At 37.5% G+C, this 22,580-nt stretch overlaps 1 protein-coding gene across 7 annotated transcripts in view; it reads left to right on the forward strand.

The window, feature by feature from the left end:
* The window catches only part of PDE4D (phosphodiesterase 4D), a 1,186,109-nt gene that overhangs the window by 670,220 nt on the left and 493,309 nt on the right, over nt 1–22,580 (forward strand). The window contains exon 1 of one of the 7 annotated variants that reach the window (XM_081054421.1): nt 10,082–11,387. The exons of 5 other annotated variants lie outside the window; for them this stretch is intronic. In XM_081054421.1, coding sequence (XP_080910547.1) covers nt 11,341–11,387 — 47 coding nt within the window. In that variant the 5' untranslated portion in view covers nt 10,082–11,340. Of the gene's footprint in view, nt 1–10,081; nt 11,388–22,580 lie in introns of those variants that run through there. One more of the 7 variants, XM_081054413.1, reaches the window with a different exon arrangement.

Here is a 22,580-nt window from a genome sequence, read left to right on the forward strand (position 1 = left end):
CATAACTTTTGGGCTTTTCACACAGGTGTCTTTAACTCACATTGAGACTATAAAAGAGTTCAGAGAGGAAGAAGGTAGAGTGATTTACAAAATAGTGTTTTGTTTTTGTTTTTAAGAAAGAGAGAAATGGGTAGTGCTGTGAGTCCTACTTTACCCTTCCTTAAATGGGGCTGCACTCATCTCAGTCACATCAAGCCAAAAAAAAAGAGCCTTCAAAGGTGGAAAGTTTCCTCATGGACCAGATGTGCACCACTCTAGAGAAAGAGCTGGCCTTGAGCCATTTTATGTCCCTCCCAAGAGGACCATCTGGAAAAGGCACTTGGACTCCAACAGCAAAAGTATGCGGTGATTGGACCATTAAAAGACCAGGGTCTTGCTGGGCGCTGATTAACTAGCAGCACTTGGAAAATAAAGATCTGCCTGAGTCATAGGAGTTGCAGCCAGGGGGCCCAGCAGGAATGCAGCTGATGAACCCACAAAAGTGCCCGAGAGACGAAGAGGTAGCTTTCAACGTCTGGCAGATCCTCAGTGCAAGATGCCATCTTCTGACAGTGCCAATTCAAGGGGGCAGGGGAACACCTCTGTTTCATAGTCTTTCTCCATGCTCTCCGACCCCACAGTAGTCAGTACCAACAGCTGGCAACTCACCCCACTGACAGCAGCTAGTCTTTTGTGGGACCAGCTGGGAGTGGGAGGAAGATGTGAGTTAAATCAAGTTTGGAGTTTGGGATTATAGTTTGGATTGAACATTCTAATTTCTGAATTGAATCTGAGTTGATGGTTTAAAGTGAATGTGAAGCTCTCTATTGCCTATGTGTGCCCAGAAACGTCACAAGACTTTCTCCATAAATAAAACTTAAAGGGGTAATGGAAAACCCAAATGAAATACATTTAATACATTTAATACATGTCCTTATTTTCAGTGACTTTGTTAAAATATGTATACCCTTTTACAAATAGACTTAAATATTCTGACAATACCACATCACATTTGTATCTCTACTTGCGTGTTTCTTCTTTCTATCTTCCTCTAAAATTTGAGAGGACAATGTTCAGCAAATGTTCTGATCTTTAAATGTGCTCCAGTAGAAGGCTTTCAAAGTAGATCTGTCAACAGTGTAGGAAGCAGTAAGTCACTATGGAAACTAGGGAAATGGAAAAGTTGGTGTTAACTGTAGTGCCCTTCTACCCTTCTACACTGTCTTTCATTTTCCTTGTCTTTCTTCATCCCTTCCTCCCTTCAGACGCCTTTGGACTGTCCTCTATCTGCTCACTATGGTCACAGTCTATGCAGAAAGGCTCCCAGGGAAATGGGATGCAAGAGTTTGCCCTATCCTCCTTCCATAACAAAAATATTCAACCCCCAACAGGACACACAGTGGCCGCCTCATTGCAAATGGCCTGTGACTCTGATCAGTGGGTGATTACTGGGGAGCGGGAGAAAGGTGAGGAGCTTATAGTTTCATTATCTTTGTACCTGCTTCCTGTATAACTTTCATTCTTAAAAAAAAAAAAAAAAAAAGAGGCAGGAATTTCAAAAAAATCAAGGAAGCTCGCTGAGGGTTCTGACAACACATGCCAAGCTGCTCATCTGCCCGCTTCCTGCTTTTTATTTTTGCTCCAACCCCTATTTCATCACCAATATAAAAAGGAGGGGTCGGTGAGAAAAGAAGAGAATTCTTAAAAGTAAACTTACCGTTTGATCTGCTTTGCTACTTTATTTTGTGGAAAAATTTAAAGTTCTTTTGTGTCTTCATCCATTTTACAAATCTTGGAACTAAGAACAACCAATGAAATTATGTTCTATTCCACATTGAATTCTTTCCCTCTCATAATGTGCTTCCTGTAGGGGAAAGTATAAGAGAAATAGCCAGGTGATTGGATTTCATATTAGTATTTTTCTGTCTCATTCAATTTGGGACATGTGTTGTTTATATTGTGTCCATTGTACCTATTAAGTGATCTGTGTGGTCTATAGTGATGATTTTAGGGGTGGGACATGCCAATTATAGGGAGAAGTGAGCTACTTGATAGTTTCAGGTGCTCAACATTATGAATTCATCCCCACATGAGAACATTAAAAACAGCAGAGTAGAGGGTGGGTATAAAAAGCTAGGTGAAGCAGAGGGTATTTGTCTGTAATAGTCAACTAGAATTTATCAACTAACCTTGAATTTATTTTGCATTCAAACGCAAGGAATGCTTTATTTCATTATAATATATCAAAATGACTATCAATTATGTTATTCTAAAATATTGAGTTCTGGTTTTAATAACGTGTTTCCCCGAAAATAAGACCTAGCTGGACAATTAGCTCTAATGCGTCTTTTAGAGCAAAAATTAATATAAATCCCGGTCTTATTTTACTGTGATATAAGATCAAGTCTTATATAATGTAAGATAGGGTAGAATATAATGACATGATATAATATAATATAACACAATACAATACAATGCAATATAATATAATACCAGGTCTTATATTAATTTTTGCTTCAAAAGACACATTAGATCTGATTATCTGTCTAGGTCTTCTTATTTTCAGGGAAACACGGTATTAGGTTGGTGCAATAGTAATTGCAGTTTTTGCAATTATTTTTAACCTTTTAAACTGCAATTACTTTTGCACCAACCTAATACATTTTAATATTTTAAAACCTTTAAATGTTTAAATGATTATTTTAAAATGATCATATGAATATCCTTTTTTCTCCCTAAAAAATAATTATACCTTTTGAGGACTAAATTCTTTTACTCCGTAGAACTAATAAAAAACACAGTGTTTTCCCTCTTCCTTAATATCTCTCTGTCTCTGTCTTTTTTTCTGTCTTTTGACTCCTTATCTAAAACAAATTAACATCCAGTGAAGAAAATGAAAGGAATTTGAGGTGAAGAAAATGATGAAAGGTTTTGAGAAAAAGAAGAAGCTAATATTTTGATTGGAAGTGTAATAGACGTCAGTCGTTACAAAAGAATGCTTTCTCCAGGACCTCTCGATGTGGATGTAGATACATTAATTGTGTGTGTGTGTGTGTGTGTGTGTGTGTGTGTGTGTTTTAAGCCTCTTGATAGAGTAACCATTAATTCAATGTCATGCTAATTTACTGTGGCTATTCAATATTACAAGATAGCATTAACTTTACATTTTTTTGGCACCTCTGGTATATACCAGCAAACACAAAGATGAATCAAAATTAAGGAGTCAGAAAATCTACATTTGCAGATACTCACATATTTGAGCTAGAGTAAAATCAACATATACTATTATCAAGATGTGTGATCAGATGTTTCATTTTGCAAGTAGACATAGCTATAATGTTGATAGTTTCAACTCTGAGGTAAGTACAGCTTCTGGCCCCAGCTACGGTGTTCATGTGGATGTGGAAAAGTAATAAATCAGTGATCCATTTCTATTTTTAAGATATTGATTCAGTTAATAATAGTGGAATGTTTGAATTTTTGAATATATAGTTTGCATTTAACTGTTTAACTCTGAGGTTTGAAATTGGATTTTTCAAATCTATCAGAGATTCTGTCTGATAAATATTAGAAACTTGGGTTGGATATTCTAATATGTAAATATTAACTACAAATGACTATTTATCCTAAGTAAATACTAAATATGTTTTTCTTCATTGCACATAATACATGGAAATATTCTCGATTAAAATAAATTCAGAAATATGTAAAGTGAAAGGTGAAGATCCTTTTTCAATGAGGCCCACTTTTACTTTTTTATCTCTGAGGTAGTTTGTTGATGGTTTGGTGCATATTCTGGTTCTTTCTTTTCTTCTACATTGGCATAAACATAGATTTAGATACATATTTAAATTGATGAATTCATATTGAAAATATGATTCTGAAAACGTTAGGTTTTTTTTTTCACCTACCAATATTTCAGATTCTTCAGAATCTGTAATGTTCTGTAAATATGAGTAATTTTGATGATGCTGAGCCTTACCTTATTACATGAAAAATATTTTGACTCCTGTGAGTTTCTGAATCAACAATGACACAAAGCCTTTAGAAAAGTTTAAGGCAAAAATGAAATATAATTCCCAGAAGAGACTTCCAATATTACCTCATAGAATTTTTTTTCATTTTTTTTCATTTCAATTTAAGTAAATTGCAGACAAAGTGAAAAATCTGTACTTATTACATTTGAGTGAATTTAAAATATATGTGCACAACATTTAAAGAACTCTCTTCACATTACAAAACATTTTTCTATAATTTACCTCGGTAAGTTAAAAATTGTAATAACCTATGAATTTGCCATTATTTCTATGTTACAGATAAGGAAATTAACCCTCATAGATGTTTAGTGAGTTGTTTAAAATTATACAAAAAGTAAAAGGCAGAACCTGAAATTCAAGGCTCACATCTTGACACTCCATGACAATGCATATTCAACTTCTTCAAACTTGCTGTGGATTGTTTTTCCACATTTGATTTTTAAATAATAAATGTTAAATGTTTTTTTTTTTATTTTAACATTAGGCATTCTAGTATTTCCACTTCCAAAACTATTAAAAGTGGAATTTGGCAAGCATTCTAAATTATCCCAATTACGAAATATATTGTGTTTGATGATATAATATCTTTTTCCTATAAATATATTATTTCAGATGAGATGATTTAAGCTTAGGCAGTATAATCCAAAATGACTTGTTATATTAGTTAAATCGTGAAAATTTCCAACAACACATTTGTTGGTTGTAGGTGATCAAAATATGTATTTAATGAAGATCTTTTTCACTTTTCAATTGGTGGTTCTATCCTTGATTATAAGAATATGGAGGAAATGAATGTACCAGCAAGTTGCTGAAATATGACACAGTTCCCCAACTGTGCTACTGAAACTATGTCATAAAGAGCTCCTCTTATTTCAGTTATAAATGTGCTGACCAGCATGCCATCGGTCTTTGCTAGAACTTGCCAGAAGTAAGGAGTCGTCATTATCAACATGATCATTAGTTAACATTTACAATGTGCCAACACTGTTTTGGGCGCTATAAATCACAGAGGAAGACACCTCTGTGACACTACGTTCCTTTGCATAGAAATAGGTTTCTATAAGAATGGGAGAGATTGGAACTTGAATATTCTTTTCCTGCTGCTGGGATGTCGGGGTGTGGGGAGCATGCAGTCATTCTGGGTGTTATTCTATATATTAGAATGGCACACTCACCTATTTATTAATTGATGATATACTATATAATACGAAGAACAAATGTGTATATAATTTACTCATACATACATATGCAAAAAGTGCACATAAATTTTTTATTGGAAAATTTCATAAATTATTGCTTTTTTGGTTTTCGATGAAAAAGTCGTATCTTCCAAGATATCGAAGTGACTAGCTTCTATTTCCTAAGATAGAGCATATTTATGCTCCTAATATAGAGAATGCGCTTTTGAAAAGTATGTATTTGTATATGCAAATATGTTTATAAAAAATCAATGTGTAACATTGAGCAATTAAATATTTTCATTTGACACCTAAGGGACAAAAGGTTTCCAGCCTTTCAAAAGAATGGGACACTATCCTAAAATATCTGAACTGATAATTAGTATTCATAAAAGATTACTCGATCACCTTTTAGGTGATTTATATGTCATTTCATATATAAACCTACAGGAATTTTAATTTTATTTCATCTAAGCTATTTCACAGGCAATTACGATTGATACTGGCTATTGATTATAGCAAAATATGATGGTGACAGAAAGACGGACATACCTGACACTTGAAATTAAAGTTACATTCTGAAAGTGAAACTCTGGGAATGAATGAGGTAACTCATTACACCCTCCATATCAGATAAGTGACTAAAGAGTTTAGGAAACACCCAAGTTCAGAGCCTATGTTGTGTGTTCATTGTGCTATTATGCTTGTATTAGCATAAAGATATAATTTTTTCGTTAGTATTTTACTTATCTTGAAGGTGTAAATTGAAGGGATTTGAAGATAATGGAGTCTTGAAACTGACAATACAAATACAATAATTTGCCTAGAAAGTGTTAATTTTGTATTCCTACTGTTATGTTTTTGTAAACTTTTTTTTTTTTTTTTTAACGAACCAGACTCCCTTTTTCAAACCAAACCTTGAAATAAAACAGGGAAAAGCAGAAAGCAGACGGCCTCTGATTGAAACAACAGAAAGTACCTGGCCATTCCTTTGCCCTGCAGTTGGCCTGAGACAACTTTGCAAAACCAGAGAGCTCCCAGGAACTTAGTTTGAAAACAAGCATAACTTCTTAGCCAGGGCAATAAAGGACTTTCATTTTTGGAAAGCAACATGGGGGCATGGACTAGTTAATAACTCTGTGATTCTGAGTGCACTAAATAATCTTTCATGAAAATGTTGATTAGAGTATTCTGGTTTGCTCTGACTTGGAAGTTTTCATTTTATCAATGAATTGATATTCTGTTTTATTTGTTTGTTTTTGTTTTGCTTACCATCAGTCCCATATGAGGATGGTTAATCTGATTCCATCCCTGAAAGAACAGTTAGCCTTCTGCTTGTTGTGGGATTAAACATTTTGAAAAGAGACAAAACAAAAAAACAAAAAACAAACAAACAAACAAAAACAGCCGTTGTGCTAAGTAGAGCTTAAGGCTGCCCCATGGCTATAGGAACCTCATCGAGTTTGTGCCAAACTGTGGTACCCTGCTTATAATTAACAGTCCTTTATTGATTGAAATGATGGAGCTAGGATCAGCCATAAAAGTCATCTTTTATGTTTATTCCTAACATTTCTTAGAAATTCCATGAAAGGATAATTACCTTTTTAGTGAAAAAAAACAAAACCCAAAAACAGATTTGTATTACTCTAGTCCAGGGGTGTCCAAACTTTTTTCAACGTTTTTCACCCAGGGCCATATGCGGTAAAATACACAAACAGCCGGGCCACTCACTCGAGGTGAAGTACGTATTGCCTCACCTGGTTTATTTAAGTAAACTAAATGTATTTTTGGAATTTGCTGCGGGCCAATTAACAATGGATTGCGGGCCGCAGTTGGCCCGGGGGCCGCAGTTTTGACACCCCTGCTTTAGTCCATCAACATTATTCATCTTTGAGAAAAACTTTTTAATACAAACCTATTAGTTCTGCATAAATGTTTCTTGAAGACCGCACATTTGTAAAATATTAAGTCTTGTGACGCGTTGGTTTGTAAAATAGTGGTCATAACTCTGAAGACCTTGTTTCTAATATACATGGAATAAAAATGCTGTAAATAAGCTATTTCTGTTCTCTAAGTCAGCCCATTCTTTTATGTACGTAGCCTTGAGTTTTCAAAATACTCAGTTTAGGATTGTTTATTAATGTTTAGTCTTGGTTCCATGAACTGTGAAATAAATTGCATTTTTTCTTTATCCCTCAAGCAGAAATTTGGATTTTCCACTATTTATCATAGTTTCTCAGTTGTGTCCCTTCCTTCTAATTTTATATACCTTACTCTAGACCAGGGGTGTCCAAACTGCAGCCGGCGGGCCAACTGCGGCCCACAATCCATTTTTATTTGGCCCACAGCAAATTCCAAAAATATATTTAGTTTACTTAAATAAACCAGGTTAGGCAATACTACTTCACCTCGAGTGAGAGGCCCAGCTGTTTGTGTATTTTACTGCATATGGCCCTTGGTGAAAAACGTTGAAAAAAGTTTGGACACCTCTGCTGTAAACAGTTGCATACATAAAGATAGAAATAAAAAGTCGAGAAAGATCACTTTAAAAATATTCAGCTGAAATTTTCTCCTATCTAAATATGTTTTAATTTTATCTTTCCTTTAGTTAGCTGGTGACAAAAATCACATGTTTTTTATTTTTATTTTTAAAGTGATTTGCTTATATCATTGCCCAGAAATGGAAACAAAGCTTGACAGGTTTTGGATGTGAAAATGTGTGGTAATTGAAAGAGATTCAGAGATATTCTTGGTGTCATATTACCCAGGGGTATCATGTTGGCATATGAACACAGAAGAGTAGAATGAACATAAAAATACAGAAGCAAATAACAATTTTAAATAAATGATGTCTATTACAAGGAAAAATAGATTTTTACATCATTTGTAAATCTTTGCATTTGTTACTTTCACTGGAGAGCTATTCTTTTATATAGTGTAAGGACTAAGTATTGGTTATGATGTAGGTTAATGTCCATCATCATATCATCAACCTCATCATCAAAGAACACTGACCTGTGAAATTGAATTCTCTTTCATATCTGCTAACATGATGCATAATGATGAACAAATACTATTCTTTTGGAGATTAATCTCCAAAATGGTCATAAGTGTCATCCTCTCTTCAGCATGATTCTGTGAGGCTAAAATAAAATACGTGTGAAGATAATTTTTTAGAAAGCACGATACTACAAGGTAGTATTCTTATTATGGAGGGCCTACATTATAGTAGTAATGGATGCAGGCTTGGGGCCAGACTTTCTTGGTTCAAATAATGACACTACATGTTTGACGTTGGACAAGCTACTTAATCTCTGCGTGCCTCAATTCCCTCATCTGTAGAACAGATCTAACAATAACACTTACCTAATAGTGTTGTTGTGAGGATTACATGAGATAATAATGGAAAGCCCTTAGTACAGGCCCCAAGACATTTTAAGTGTTCCTTGCTCTTAAATAATAATATTTAAGTATCTAATATATCAAGTTTTGAATTGCTGCTCTGTGATGCTTGATTCATAGCATTCAAGTTTGTTAAACATAGTTCAGACTGAAGTTTTCTGATGCAGATCACAAATGACCCATGGAAGAGATTTATTATCTTGAGAAAGACGAGCTCATGAGGACACTGCCTAGGCTACAGGAAATCTCAACAAATATTCTTAAAAAGTTCCTTTGAAGCCGTGGTCCCATTTTTATGAACCTACAAGTTCCAACTGCTTTTAAAGGAATCACAGAGTTGTTCATCCTCCCAGAAATAGTTCCATTAGTCTCACTGTTTGATTAAAATGAAAACTCCCTATATCATGGCATTTTTTAAGACTAAATTTCTTTATACCTAGTTTTGAATTTGTGGGAAATCCACCCCCACTGCACCTCCACCTCTGGGTAATATTTTCTATGATGACAGGGCCTCACTAGGGAAATTCTAACTGAAGATAATAGCATGGTGTATTAAATGTTGCCAGCATTCCATTTAATACTAAACAATTACATAACAGCCTATTTAAATGCTTAAGTTAAAAGTGATCTATTAATATTGAGTACACTTCTACTGTGAAGTCCATTCTCTTGATTTCGAACAAACACCATTTAAGTGCCAACGTACTATTATTACAAGAGTTTACTATTTTATTCTTGCTCCAAAATGGCATCAACAGTGATGGGGTGCTTTCAGGGGATTGTTGAACAGAATTTTTGCAACAAAGGGACAAGTTTGAGGAAATGCAAAATATCAACAGTAGGCATTGCAATGCTTTATCTCAGCACTCCTCAAAGCTACACGCCCCTGATCAAGCAAGCAGCTTTATGGCATGTGCAATTGCAACTGAAGTATAACTGACTTCTGCAAAACCCGCTTCCACAGCGTTTCCTGTCCAAAAATTACCATGTGATGGTCATCTGTAGCTAAATGGTTACAAATCGTCAAGCTACTAAGACATCACCACCCCAATATTTTTTTTTTATTATTATTTTTTAAACAAAGGAGTCGGCGTGAGCAAACCTTGCCCTCTGCAAATCCTCTCTGACTTCTTTGATTCCCTTTCTTTTAATTGGGTAAAAAAGGAAGAATGAAAACAAACAAACAAAAGCCCTCCCTGTAATATCTATCTGTTGTAGGTGTCACATTCCTGTGGCTTATTTACAGTTTTAATTTTTGGGGGTGTTTTTTTTTCCTCCCCACTGTTTAGCTTGTCTTGCCTGGCAAGGACTTACTGAAGGAAATCTGCGCTTTCAGGGCGAGCTGTTCCTTTAACCCCTGTGGCTCCCTCCGCCTTGGAGGCGAGCAAGGCGTGCTGCAGTGTCTGGGAACCCACCTAGAGGGCCCCCTTGACGCCAGCACATCCCCTGTCAGGCAGCAGTGTCTGCAGCCGGTAGGGCTGCTGCAGAGTTTATGTACAGTACCAGGGAGCCTGCAAGTGCCTGAGCCGCTCAGAGCCGGGCGGCGCAGCCCAGGGCAGACAAGGCAGCTGCGACGACTCCAAAGGTTCTGCTGGGAACTCGGCGCTGGGGGACCCCAGCAGGAGCCTGTGGCCACTGTGTTTTAAAAGCATGCAAGGTCTGTATGGCTTGGGCATGAGAATCTTTCAGAAGATGTCAGAGCATCAGAGTAAATGACACCTATTGGGGAATTGAATTTGGGGTAACAAAAAACCAGAGAGAGAGAAAGAGAGAGAGAGAGAGAGAGAGAGAAGAAAGACAGCGGGGAAGAAATTCTTAGACAACGTCTGACTTGCAGCTGAGAAATTCATTTTCTTTCCAAGGCAAAATATGAAAAGCCCACACATGGTTTTGATAACAACAAATTAAAGGGGTTTCTGCAGCGAAAAGATCAATAGCTTAGTCATTTTACTTAAAGAGAGCAGACAGCCTTATTCTGGTTAGGCAGCTGAAACGAATTTCCTCATGACAGCACCTTCTGAAGTCATGATGGGAGCTAATGGTAGTCCTGTCCTGCAAAGCAGAAATTGCTCGTTGCCTTCCTACTTGTGCTGTTGAAAACCAGCAATCCTGAGATTTGGGAAAGAAGTTGGCTTTGATTATACATGATTTCTAGCCCCTCTGCCCACGTCTTTGTCCAATTCGTCTCAGAAGGCAGCACTGCGTTAAAGTGACCACACATGAATATGTACCTAAGAAAGAAGAAAAAGCAATATTCATTTCTAAAGGACAGCATGGCAAAGCGACCTGAAGTTTTCCATTTCCCTTCTAACACTTCTTTAACAAGGATAACAAGAAACTGTCTTTTGACTCCTTTTTGCCCACATTCCAGAGCCCTTCCTGTGAGGATGCATTCATTTATACTCTAGGCAGTTGGATTTTTACCAGGACAATATTTGCCACCGTTTAGGATTAACGATTGAACTGGTTATTTTAGTGTCTTGACTAACTAGGGGAACCTAAATGGATGGACCCATATCTGCAGTGCTCTGTGATGTTTGTTTCTTCAAATCCTGGAAGGGTTTTTGTTGTTGCTATTTGTTTTTCTTTGGGGGGGGGGATTTTTTTGGAATTCAGTACTTGTTGCAATAATTGCCCATGATAGCTGCTTAAACAGGAGAGTTGGAATTCATCTGTGAAAATCACTACATGTAACAAAAAACATATGAGACAAGGAAAATATTGATGAGAGAAGATCTACAAACATGATGCACGTGAATAATTTTCCCTTTAGAAGGCATTCCTGGATATGGTGAGTAATCAATATCTCCTTCAGTTTGTAAAACTCAGAATTATAAAATTTCCATGACAGGTACCAGAGGCAGATTTGTCTTGAACAAGAATATTGGTATCAAGTAAGGATGAAAAGTAAAACATGTTTAAGACAAGATGTTGTCTGAGAAAGTAATGGTTATGCAACAACAAATTAGTTGTTCATATGAAAGCATCCCCAAATAGGAAGTCAAGTATGAGGACATTTATAATTGCTAACATTTCATGGAGAAAAAAATAACAACAACAACAACAAAAAACCAACTTTGAGGATGGCAACTATTTAACTAATAAAAGAAAAAAGGAGTTTAGGATTTATTTTTTGCTCTTTTCTTTCATTTGAAAATTCCCTGGGCAAAGACACACATGTATTTCTGATATCTAATATCTATTTGCCTGGCCTCAAGTTCTTTTGGATTTCTTAAAGAATATTAAGAGAAAACTTAGAATGTTGACTTAATTTAAACATAATACTAATACATGTTTGTGCCTCACATATAAGGACTATTTTAACTAATCAAGAAATATTTCTACCAGAACAAACCAATTACATAGAATTGTAACACAGGAATCATGAAGTGCTCAGACTCCCATAGAACTTGCTTTAGTGCGTTGGTTTTGCTCATATATTAATAAGGTTAAAATGCAATGTATTAAGATCCCTGGACATGTGACATCATGTACCATTTCTTGTTAGAGTTTATGACTAAATGTGTATCGAAACTAATTGCTGAGATTATTATAAAGGCAAAACTCATTGTTTAAAATTGCTGGTTTTTACCAGACCTTTAGAGGTGTCTGGGTTCAATCTCTCATAGCAGAAACTTTGTGAGTACGTGATAAAGGCACATTTTAAGGTTTTATGGCTACTAACATGGTTTGTTTGGGATACTGCAATGTGTCTGATTTTGAAAGTATATTTCCCAGGTAAATGTTTGGCTGGCCTCAGCATAAGTGATAGATATTAAAAGTGATAGATAATAGATATATATCTCCAGTTGCTTTTATGATAGTGTCTTGAATGCTGGCTTGTTATAGATGTTTTAGCTTATTTGATAAAAATCAGTTACAGAGAAAGGTGGGTGACATCCCTGTTACTCTGGACAGTTGCTCATTTTCTATCAACACTCGATATATCCAGAATCGAAGTTGTGGCGTATCTTCCTTCTTTGCTGTCCAGAGCCACCATCCCAGTCTCCAGTGTGCTTGCGAGGGAGTCTGGGTGACATGCCTGCAAACCTCTGTGGCCCACTTCCAAGTGCATCACCGAGTTCCCGACTCAGTGGGAGGTTTGGTGCCATCCTCTTGCTGGTCCTAATGGTGAGGGTCAGGCATCAGTAATAAGGTCCTTGTCATTCTTACAGATACATTCACATAAATAGTCTTTAACCCTAAGACATAAAGGTCCTGGAACAGTTTCTGGCATATGTTAGGCATTTGTCAAATACTTTTTTTTTCTATTCCTTATTCCTCAATTAAGGTTAATTTTATACCTAGTAAGATTTGTTTAGGGGGAAAATTACCATTCTCATTTCTATAAAGTGTACCTGAATACAAAAGCAACAGTTTTTGTTCTGTGTAAGCTCTGTTATTTGGATCCATTTGTTTATGTTGCAATAGGTAGTATGCACTACACTTTGAATGCCTATTATTGTAACCACCTTTTTATTTTGTTGCATTTACCTCACTGCTACTTTTGACTGGAAAGATACGAGCTATTCAGCTCTGTAGTTTTTGAAAGAATGCAAATGTGCTTATTCACGCTCCTCTAGACCTATAATATGCATGTTTGAAAGCTGTATACAGAAGTTGAGAATCCTGGGGATTTTCTTTTGTTCCTGAAGCTAGGTAACCCTCTATCCATTTCACTGCATGACCTGCCAGTGTGCTGTTGTTGTGGCCAAATTGAGCCAGTGTGGAGTGAGTGTTCTGCGCATCTATTCTTACTTGGGCCCCTGAGAAGGATTCATTAAGATGAACTTGGAGAGGGTGGTAGTTTTTTCCAGGTGACCCAATTAATGTTATGTTTGGTTCTCAACTTCCCCAATAATTGTTGTTCTCTCATTTATAACCTTACCTGTCAATACTGCAGTAAGAGATTGTAGGTGTTTGTTGGCAGAAAACCTTCTTTCCCTTTGTCCTACTGTAAGAGTCCCTATTGGATGAGATTCCATGCTCATGAATTATCATGCGAGGAAGAAAGGATTTGCTAAATCGTTCATCTTTTCATCCCCAAAGAGTCCCTTTCCTCATTCTCGCATGCACATTTCTTTTTCCTTTTTTCCACAAAGAGGCAGATCAGAAGTTGGCAACAGACCAATGCCAGGGAAGAATAAAGAGATGCATGCTTTGGTTTTGTGAGCTCTATGAAAGCTCTAAACCCTTTGGGTAGGCAGGACACAGAGGTGCAAGTTCTTTTTCTCTTCCAATTTTTGAGGAGCACGATGGAGGGAAAATTGAGATATAGGGGTCTAGAATAGTCTTCAGAAGTTTATCAGAGGTAATGGTTCAAATAGAACCTTACGCACAGAGTTCACCCACTTGGACTCTCATCCTCTTGCCCTCGGGCTGGTGTGTTGATAATTGAGCAGTAGTATTACAAATCCATTGTTTATTGGTTACAAGTTAAAGTTAATAAGTGGTCTTATTACTTGTCTTAATAGAACACTACCCCCTGCGTGCTAAAAGAGTGGTATGAAGAATGTGCTTTTCTTGTCTAAAGCTACGTTAGAAATATTTGCTGGAGGATTTTATTGCGAAGGCTTCTTTCCATTACTTTTCAACCTTTTTACTGCCAAGCAAACCAAGATAAGAGTTTGCCTCACAGGATAACTAAGTACTATATGGCTCTTCTTATTTTTTATTCTGACTAGGTGTGAGAATGTAGTGGTAGCCTGGGAATTCAGGATCAGGTCTTCTTGCATGGTTGGAAGAAGGGAAATGCAGGTCAGCTTTCTAGGAACTTAAATTTCATTTAGCAGCAATTAAGATAACTCTTTAAAAGCACGATCACATAGGATCATGTGCAGGGATCTAACAAGAATGACATAACATAGTGTGCCTAACCTATGTGTGTAGCTTTTTGCTTTACTTAAAAGTTACATAACAGTTTTGTATAATCTAATTTATAAAAAATGCGATCATTTCATGCCAGAAGCACCAGGATCATGTTGAATGCAACTGAATCTTACATTATAAGATTTAGGAGGGTATTTTATTTAAATAACTTTGTACTCTTTTTATGATGAACTCAAATGACTGAGAGAGAAGACCCTGGGAGACAGAAGCTGAAGGCTCTTGCAAGAAGAAGCTGTACAGGGCTGCTAGCAGTGTACTCCTTTGTGGAAACCTGAGGAAGGCTTGGGACTAATGGTTGTGGATGGTGATTAGTTGTTTTACGTATTTGATGATAAATGCTTTTATCAAACTCTCTCTGTGATGCTGAGAGGTGACTTTGATCAAGAGGCAAAATGGGGTGATCACATACCTTGTCCCAACATTGAGGCTTCTTTCCTTTTTCTCAGCCCCCATATCTTTTTGTTGGACTGTCCCTCTCCAGGTTCCTAGTAAGGTACAATCTAGCAAATCGCAGTTTGTTTGTTTCCCCTACAGAACAGTGTTCAACTAATCTACTAACCCATTTTGCTTTGTGTCCTTTGATCAAAATCCTTTATGGAATGAAGCAAGATATAAATCACTGTGTCAGTACTATCCTATGCATGTATGTGTTTGTTTTAATATACCGGGGGTGCCCCCAAAAACATATACACATGACTTGTATTTCAAAAAAATGCATACATATGACTTGTATTCATCTTTTGTTATCGGTAGATCTTGAGTATGACAATTTAATACAATTTTTTCCTTTCTTAAAATGTGTATACATTTTTTTTGGCATCCTCTGTTTATATTTTTTTCAATAGCAAATCCACTGGATAAATAATCAGAGAAGGGAAGCTGGCCTGCTTCTTAATGAAGGGATAATCCTTCTTATCTAGCCTCTAAGGGTTTCATCTTTTAAGTTTCTCTTCTCTTCATATATTGAAACTACAGAAACTCAACCCAGAACTGTATTTTCCACAGTTTATGTTTTGCCTAATAGAATGATCTCACTTGTTTATGAGAATTTTCCTGGGTGGGAGAAACATTGAGTTCGGTGACGGCATATGCATTGAAGGACAAAATGCATTAAGCCTCATGCAAGATAAGGGAGCTTTGCTCATTTTAGTAACCTAAAATTCTGCCAGTATCTGCGTGTCTTCTAATGAGATTTTAGGTTATTGCTGACCTGGCTTCAGCCCCATCTCTTCCTCTGAGTGACAAAACTACCCAGCAATTTTAGAATACAAATACATACCAAACTCTCAGTTTGATTCTGAATTCCTGTTATGGCCAAATACAATTTTCTTGTGAACTCAATAAAGTTTAGATACAGCCTATAATTATACAAACTCATCTTGTTCACCCAGTCCCTGGGGCTCAATGTAAAGTCAGCCATGGTTTAAGGTCGAAGTTCAGCTTTATATATAATACAGTGATGGTGTTTCCTTTAGAGGAAATATTGATCCTATCAAACATATAATTTTTCTCTTGGCTTTCTGTTTTACTGTCATTCATTGCCTCTAGCTGCATTCTCCTTAATTTCTTTTAATAACACCTTATAATTTTAAAATGAAAATAAAAATTTGTATTTTATTTTAATTTTTAAAAAATCGTGAAGTAATGGTATGATAGAGGAGGAAACTTGCCATCTTTAGTACCAGTGGTCCTACAGCTTATGGAAATTAAATATAATCATCAGTCCCAGCAGACTTTCCGTGGCAGTAAAACAGTACACTTCAAACTGCTGACAGGATACATCCTCAATGGGCTAAGTGGGTGGCCCACGCCGGGGAGGTTTCAGACAACTCCTTCAAAAGGAAAAAGGGAAACAAGTATTCTTCATCATGTGAAAATGATTAGCTATGAATTTGGAATGTTTTGCTTCTATAAATTCTTCACTTTCTACCCCCTTATTCCTGCTCCCCTTTTAGTTACATCCACTAATGCTGAAGTATCCAAGTTCATCGAAAAACCATCAAGCCAGAGGAAAACAAGTAGTTCAGAATTCTGAGACAAAGAAGAACCCAAGGAGATAACTTAACAACCAGCTTCCCACTTGCCACGGGCTTGGAGATCCTTTGTTTTTTAAACAATAGATATGCCTCACCTCTTCATCTCCTCCCTGGATCACACCCCATAGACATTAATGCTCATTAATACCCTCTCTAGCTCTAGCATCATCCCACTTTTTTACAGTAGCTCCAAACCGTCTGCAAGCCATTGATTAACCGCTACAACACTTTCACTAGAGGGACTATTGGATGGTGTTTCCAGTTGTTAGAGAAGCACCAGCCTATAAACATACCCAAGACAGCATATTTTAACTAGAGGTGATGTTATGTACAATTTGGGGCTATATATTTAGTTTTAAAAATGGTTAATCCAGATTCTATATAGTCAGTTTATTGGTTAGAGATGAACACAACAAAAGAAAACAAAACGAAACAAAACACCCCTCCAGGTTTGTAACTGATTCTAGTGTTAATGCTTTGCATGACCTTGGCAAAGCTCTCCGAGCTCTTCACCACCTGTTGAAAATGATTGCAGCAGATATTTACCCTCTTTATGTTGAAGAGTAGACTATTAAAAGAAACTCTCATAGCACATTGGTAATAATGATTTATTAGATTGTTAAACAATGACAAACTAAAGCCTCTTGGATGAAGTTCGTAAAATATAGGTCACAAACATAACTATTGTACACTTCATGGAAGAGATCAACAGTAATTGAACCCACCCCCAACCTTCCACCCCCAGGTCCATGCCACATGTTATCACAGAAATTCCATTACCTGATGGCAACTGTAACTTTTGGAGGTGGGCCTTATTTGAATTCCTGTTTGCAGGTGAAGAAATTAATGCTCATGGAGGGTAAATAATTTTCTCAAGGTCACATGTCTATTACTGAAGGACGCTGACCCACTCAAAACCAAGTCTGACCTGGTATTAAAGTGCAGTGTCTTGTGTTTTTTTTTTTTATTGGGGAAGGGGAACAGGACTTTATTGGGGAACAGTGTGTACATCCAGGCCTTTTTTCCAAGTCAAGTTGTTGTTCTTTCAATCTTAGTTGTGGAGGGCGCAGCTCAGCTCCAGGTCCAGTTGCCGTTGCTAGTTGCAGGGGGCGCAGCCCACCATTCCTTGTAGTCGAACCGGCAACCTTGTGGTTGAGAGGACGCACTCCAACCAACTGGCCATCTGGGAGCTCAGCGGCAGCTCAGCTCAAGGTGTTCAATCTTGAACACCTTGATTGAACACCTCCGTGTTCAATCTTAGTTGCAGGGGGCGCTGCACACCATCCCTTGCCGGAGTCGAGGAATTGAACTGACAACCTTGTGGTTGAGAGCCCACTGGCCCATGTGGGAATCGAACCGGCAGCCTTGGAAGTTAGGAGCATGGAGCTCCTGCCTGAGCCACCGGGCCCGCCCCCACAGTGTCTTTTTATTCACCATATTCTTCTGTGGCAGATGCCTTAGCACTCTGGCCATGGACCTCCTGGAAAATAGACTAGTGGTAAGACCAGAGAAAAGAAACAGACTCACCCTGTTAGTTAGCAAGTTGAGTAAGTACATGGCATGCCAGTGAGTGCCAAAGGTTTTACCCTCAGAATCCCTTCCTGTTCATGTTCGCACTACGACCTATACGTCAGCACGTCAGTAGATCTTCTGTGTTTTCTCAGAATGAGAAAGTTTACAAGGATTGGAGGTGAGCCGTGTTCCCAGGGCCACTCTCACCTGTCAGGTCCTTTCTGCGAATTAGGAAAGATGAATTAGAAATGCAGGCTGTAGTGCTTGGTGAATGGACAGAGCCTCTGTCCCCTCCCTTGGGCAAACACTGGAAGGGTGGAACACAGATGAATTCAACTTCACTCACCATCTCTGCAAGGCGCTGTTGGGCAGTCATCACACTGAACAGCCCTGGCCCTACTTTGACATGGATTCCACCCCTACCTTGAAGGGCAGTTATGACATACTGATGAACTGCTTTTGAGCGTGCTTTGCCAACAATGAAAGGTTATACATGTTTTGGGGTTTGCTACCATAATTTTTTCTTTCTTTAAAATGTTGTAATTATAGGTTTTTCAAATTAATTTTGCACAGTTAAAAGAGTACTAACATTTTCTGAAATCAGTGCTAATGCCCAACAGCCAAAGAAATATTTTAATCGTGAAATAGCCCATCTCTGAGCTGCTGAAAATTTGTGGTGAATTGGAATGGAAAATATGGAACATACTGATTCATGTAAACATCGGGATGTGCAGATAAATAGATAACAGTACTGCCTTGAAGATAATCATAGATTAGTAAGGAGAACAGCCAAGGAAAGAAGTAATTACAGAATAGTAGAGAGAGTGTTAATATACGTATATACAAAGTGTTATGGGAGTCCAAAGGAAGAAACAACTGGCTAGTCCTAATACATTACAGAAATCTAGAAATGAGGAACTAAAAGTATATCTGATGGATCTGAGAATTAGTAGTTATTGGCAACACTTTGGGGAATGGTTTAAGGGACAGTCTGGGGGTAAGTTATATTTCAGGGGTTTTAAAAGCGGAGAAAAGTAGTACACACTACTTTCAAAATTTTGGACGAGAAAGAACGAGGGGTAGAAAGGAGGGGAGAGGAGGGAAGACAAGGAGGGAGGAAACCCCAGTAGTTAGTGAAGAATACTAAGTACTTTTAAGGGTCAGGGAGCACGACCCAAAGGAAGTATCCAGATATAGGATCTGGACAACTAGTGAAGGACATGGTTTTCTCCAAGACAGGAGAGAGGAATGAGCAGATAGATTCAGACAAGGTAAAGATTAGGTAGGTGAAAGGAGAACCTGAAGCAGTTTTGATCTCATGCCCTCTGTTTTCTCTGGGAAGTAGGATTCGAGATCCTATCGCAGAGGGAGGACCTCAGAGGGTCAGATGGAGAAGCTTAGTCAGCTTATGGAACAGTTTCTGTGGGGAACTGGAAAGCTGCTGAAGAGGGAAGTATGTGAGTGTCAATCAAGTTGGAAAAAGTCAGTGATGCTGAATGAATATGCGAAGTGATTAAAGGATATTTTGCTGTGCTTTTAAAATTACTTACACAAGATGTCAAGTCAGGAAAAGGGGCAGAGATGTAACAGAAATGTTAGAATTCTTAATTACTAAATTAGAAACTGTGTTGTAATAATTAGATTTTCTCCTATTAATTGTGTTTTTGGGATTCCAAAGAATACAGAGTTGATTTTATTGTTGTTGTTGTCTATTTGGTAGTGGTGGAAGATGTTTTATGAACATATTAATTAGATTGCCGTTCCAGTTTCATGACCTGATTTTGGAAATGTGAGATTTCCTAGGCTTCCTGGAAATAACTCTAGGGTGACAAACAGAAGCTTTAAGATGTTTGCTTTGAAATCCATCTTCAAATGAATAAAAATCAGTTGGAAGAGAAGTCAAAATGATTCATCTTTGCTCACTTTTTAATAGGAACCTTTCTGTGGCTTATGTTGGAATGTCCCAAATCCATATATACGTTACCTCTTTTCACAAAGATTTCTTCAAAACCCTTCTGAAGTTTACTTGAATGTGTCACCAGTCTCTGAGAAACTTATAGAAAATAACGAAACATAATATGACTTTAACCAGAACTGATACAACCAAGTTTAAATATTTATACATTTAAATTCTCTTTTATGTTTCTATGATACCTCAGGGGAAAGGAGAAATTACAAATATAAGATGTAAATTAGGGAAAGTTTTAAATAGCCTTATAATTTTTAGGCCATAATTATAAACCCTATAATGTACCATGAGTTTAGGAGATATTATGAATTCCTTTTATCTCTTCATCAGCACATTATCTGAGGTCTGCAGACTTTCCTCTTTAACATTCTTGGTTTTTAGTGCTCACAATTACTTTGTACAGGCCTTTCTTTGGAGGATTTCTGCTGCACCTCTGAACTTCTAAATAAGGTATTAGGCAGTCCCAGTCACTTATAAGGGAACTTCATTCTTCCCTCCCTTTGAGTTTTCATGTTTTGTGTTTTGTTTTTTTTTAATCTGAGGATGAGGTTGAACTAAATGATAAATTTGGTGCTATAAAAATCTGTATTTCTATATCTTATTAATTTCCCCATTTGTGTCGTGTTTAAGAGTAACTGCCCCTCATTAAAGGAAATACTGGGAAATAATACATTGATCAACAAACTACTACAGGACTAAACTCTGATGTTTTTCTGAAATATTTGGCTCTTCCTACAGAAAACCCTTAGTTTCTCAGGTATTTGGCTTGATTCCTTCTCCACAAAACTGCACTTTAAATATCAGCCTTTTTCATGCCTGATATCAGCAACTTTATGCCCATGAATGCTGATATTCACAGAAATATGTCCTATATACCATTTATGTGTCTCATATGTCCATTTATTTGTTTATAACAGGTCAAATTTTAATTTTTTTCCCACAGTACATGGTATGGTTCTCAGACATAGACCAGCCTCCATGTATGGCTTTTCTCTCCTGCTTTCATTTATCTTGCACTGTCAAACTAAGCTCTAAATACATGATCTCCTTCATATCCCTTCTTATTGCTAAAAAAATATATTGGCTTTGTATTATATACAGTACAGCATAAGGGTCTGCCTCATCTGGCCTCCGCCTTTCCAATTTCATGAATAAACACTAGCTAGCTATAATTAGTATGAATGCTATTTGCTTAATTATTCCACCATATATATTCCATATTTGAGTTGCGATATATATCCATTCTTTAGGATGGAGTTTACGAACGTATATTTTTAAGTCACAGAACCCCTCATATAAGTAAAAGCTTAGGCAGTAACTTAATATATGAAACAGATATGGCAGGTTTTGAGGAGATTTATATCAATACTGCATTTTTTACGAAAATGTAGGTGAAGGAGCTGGAGCCCAACTAGTCAACAGGCCCTACCATGGCTTCCTCTACCCCTTGCCCTAGGACCCTTGATGGGGTGCCATCGTGTCTGAAAACACTGCCCTGCAACATGATGGACCTTGTATTGGAATGTACTTCCAGCTTCTTGTCTTTTGCAATGTAAAACCCCTGCTAATCCATCTGCTTGGCCATCCCTGAACTCCATGTAGAGTCAAGCCCTTCTGTTCTCCTGGAGCTCTTTGTGCTACCTATAGTAGGTCGCTCTACAGTATTCCATGTACAGAGAAGCAGCCGACTAAGTGGCCACGAGCATTGACTCTGGATGCAGAGTGCCTTCAAATCTGGATCCATGCTTCCTAGCTGTGTGACTGTGGGCAAGTTATTTAACCTCTCTCTGACCCAATTTCTCATTTGCAAAATGAGGTTTATAATGGTTTGTACCTCATAGGCTGTTGTGTGGATGAAACGTTGTAATACATATAAAGTGCTTAGAAAGGTGTCTAGCATACAGGTGCTCCACCATAGTTATTTGTTACTAGAGCTGTTGTGCATATTCGTTGGGTTGGGGACTCTCAGAAGCAGTCCTTGCAAGAAGGATCTCAGTGCAAGTGGTTTATTTGAGAGATGATCCCAATGGGGGAGTGGAGAAGCGACATAAGAAAGGGAAATAAGCCCATACAGGGTATATTATTGATCAGGTAACTGAAGTAGGCAACTGGGATTCAGTCCTTTTGGGGACCTCTGGGATATGATGGAGAACTTGCTTCAGAATTGTTCTACCACAGGGACAAGGACACTGGAGGATTTATCCTCCAACTCTCATTGTTCATGGGAGTTGAAGGATGGGTATGGTTTAGATAGGCAGAGTATCCCCTGTAAGGAAAACAGATGGATATGTTTGGGAAAAGTGAGAAGACCATTCACCAATGGTTACTGTTAGGAGTTAATTCCTAGCGTTTGCTGGCCTGCCTGCAAGCAAAGCCTTAGGTAGAATATTGACCGTGCTTAGACTAGGACCCCACCGGTGTGGTATTGCTGAGAGGATACGGAGAGTGCTTGCTAGATGACTGTGAACAGGATTACCCAGGGCTTTCTGCATTATTCTGTTTTATTTTTCTCTGGCCCATGAACTAGGCATCCAAAGATCTTTGTGGAATGAGTGCATGATTTAACACATGGATTTTT

The sequence above is a fragment of the Rhinolophus hipposideros genome (assembly GCF_964194185.1).
Source record: "Rhinolophus hipposideros genome assembly, chromosome: 7".
NCBI lineage: Eukaryota > Metazoa > Chordata > Mammalia > Chiroptera > Rhinolophidae > Rhinolophus > Rhinolophus hipposideros.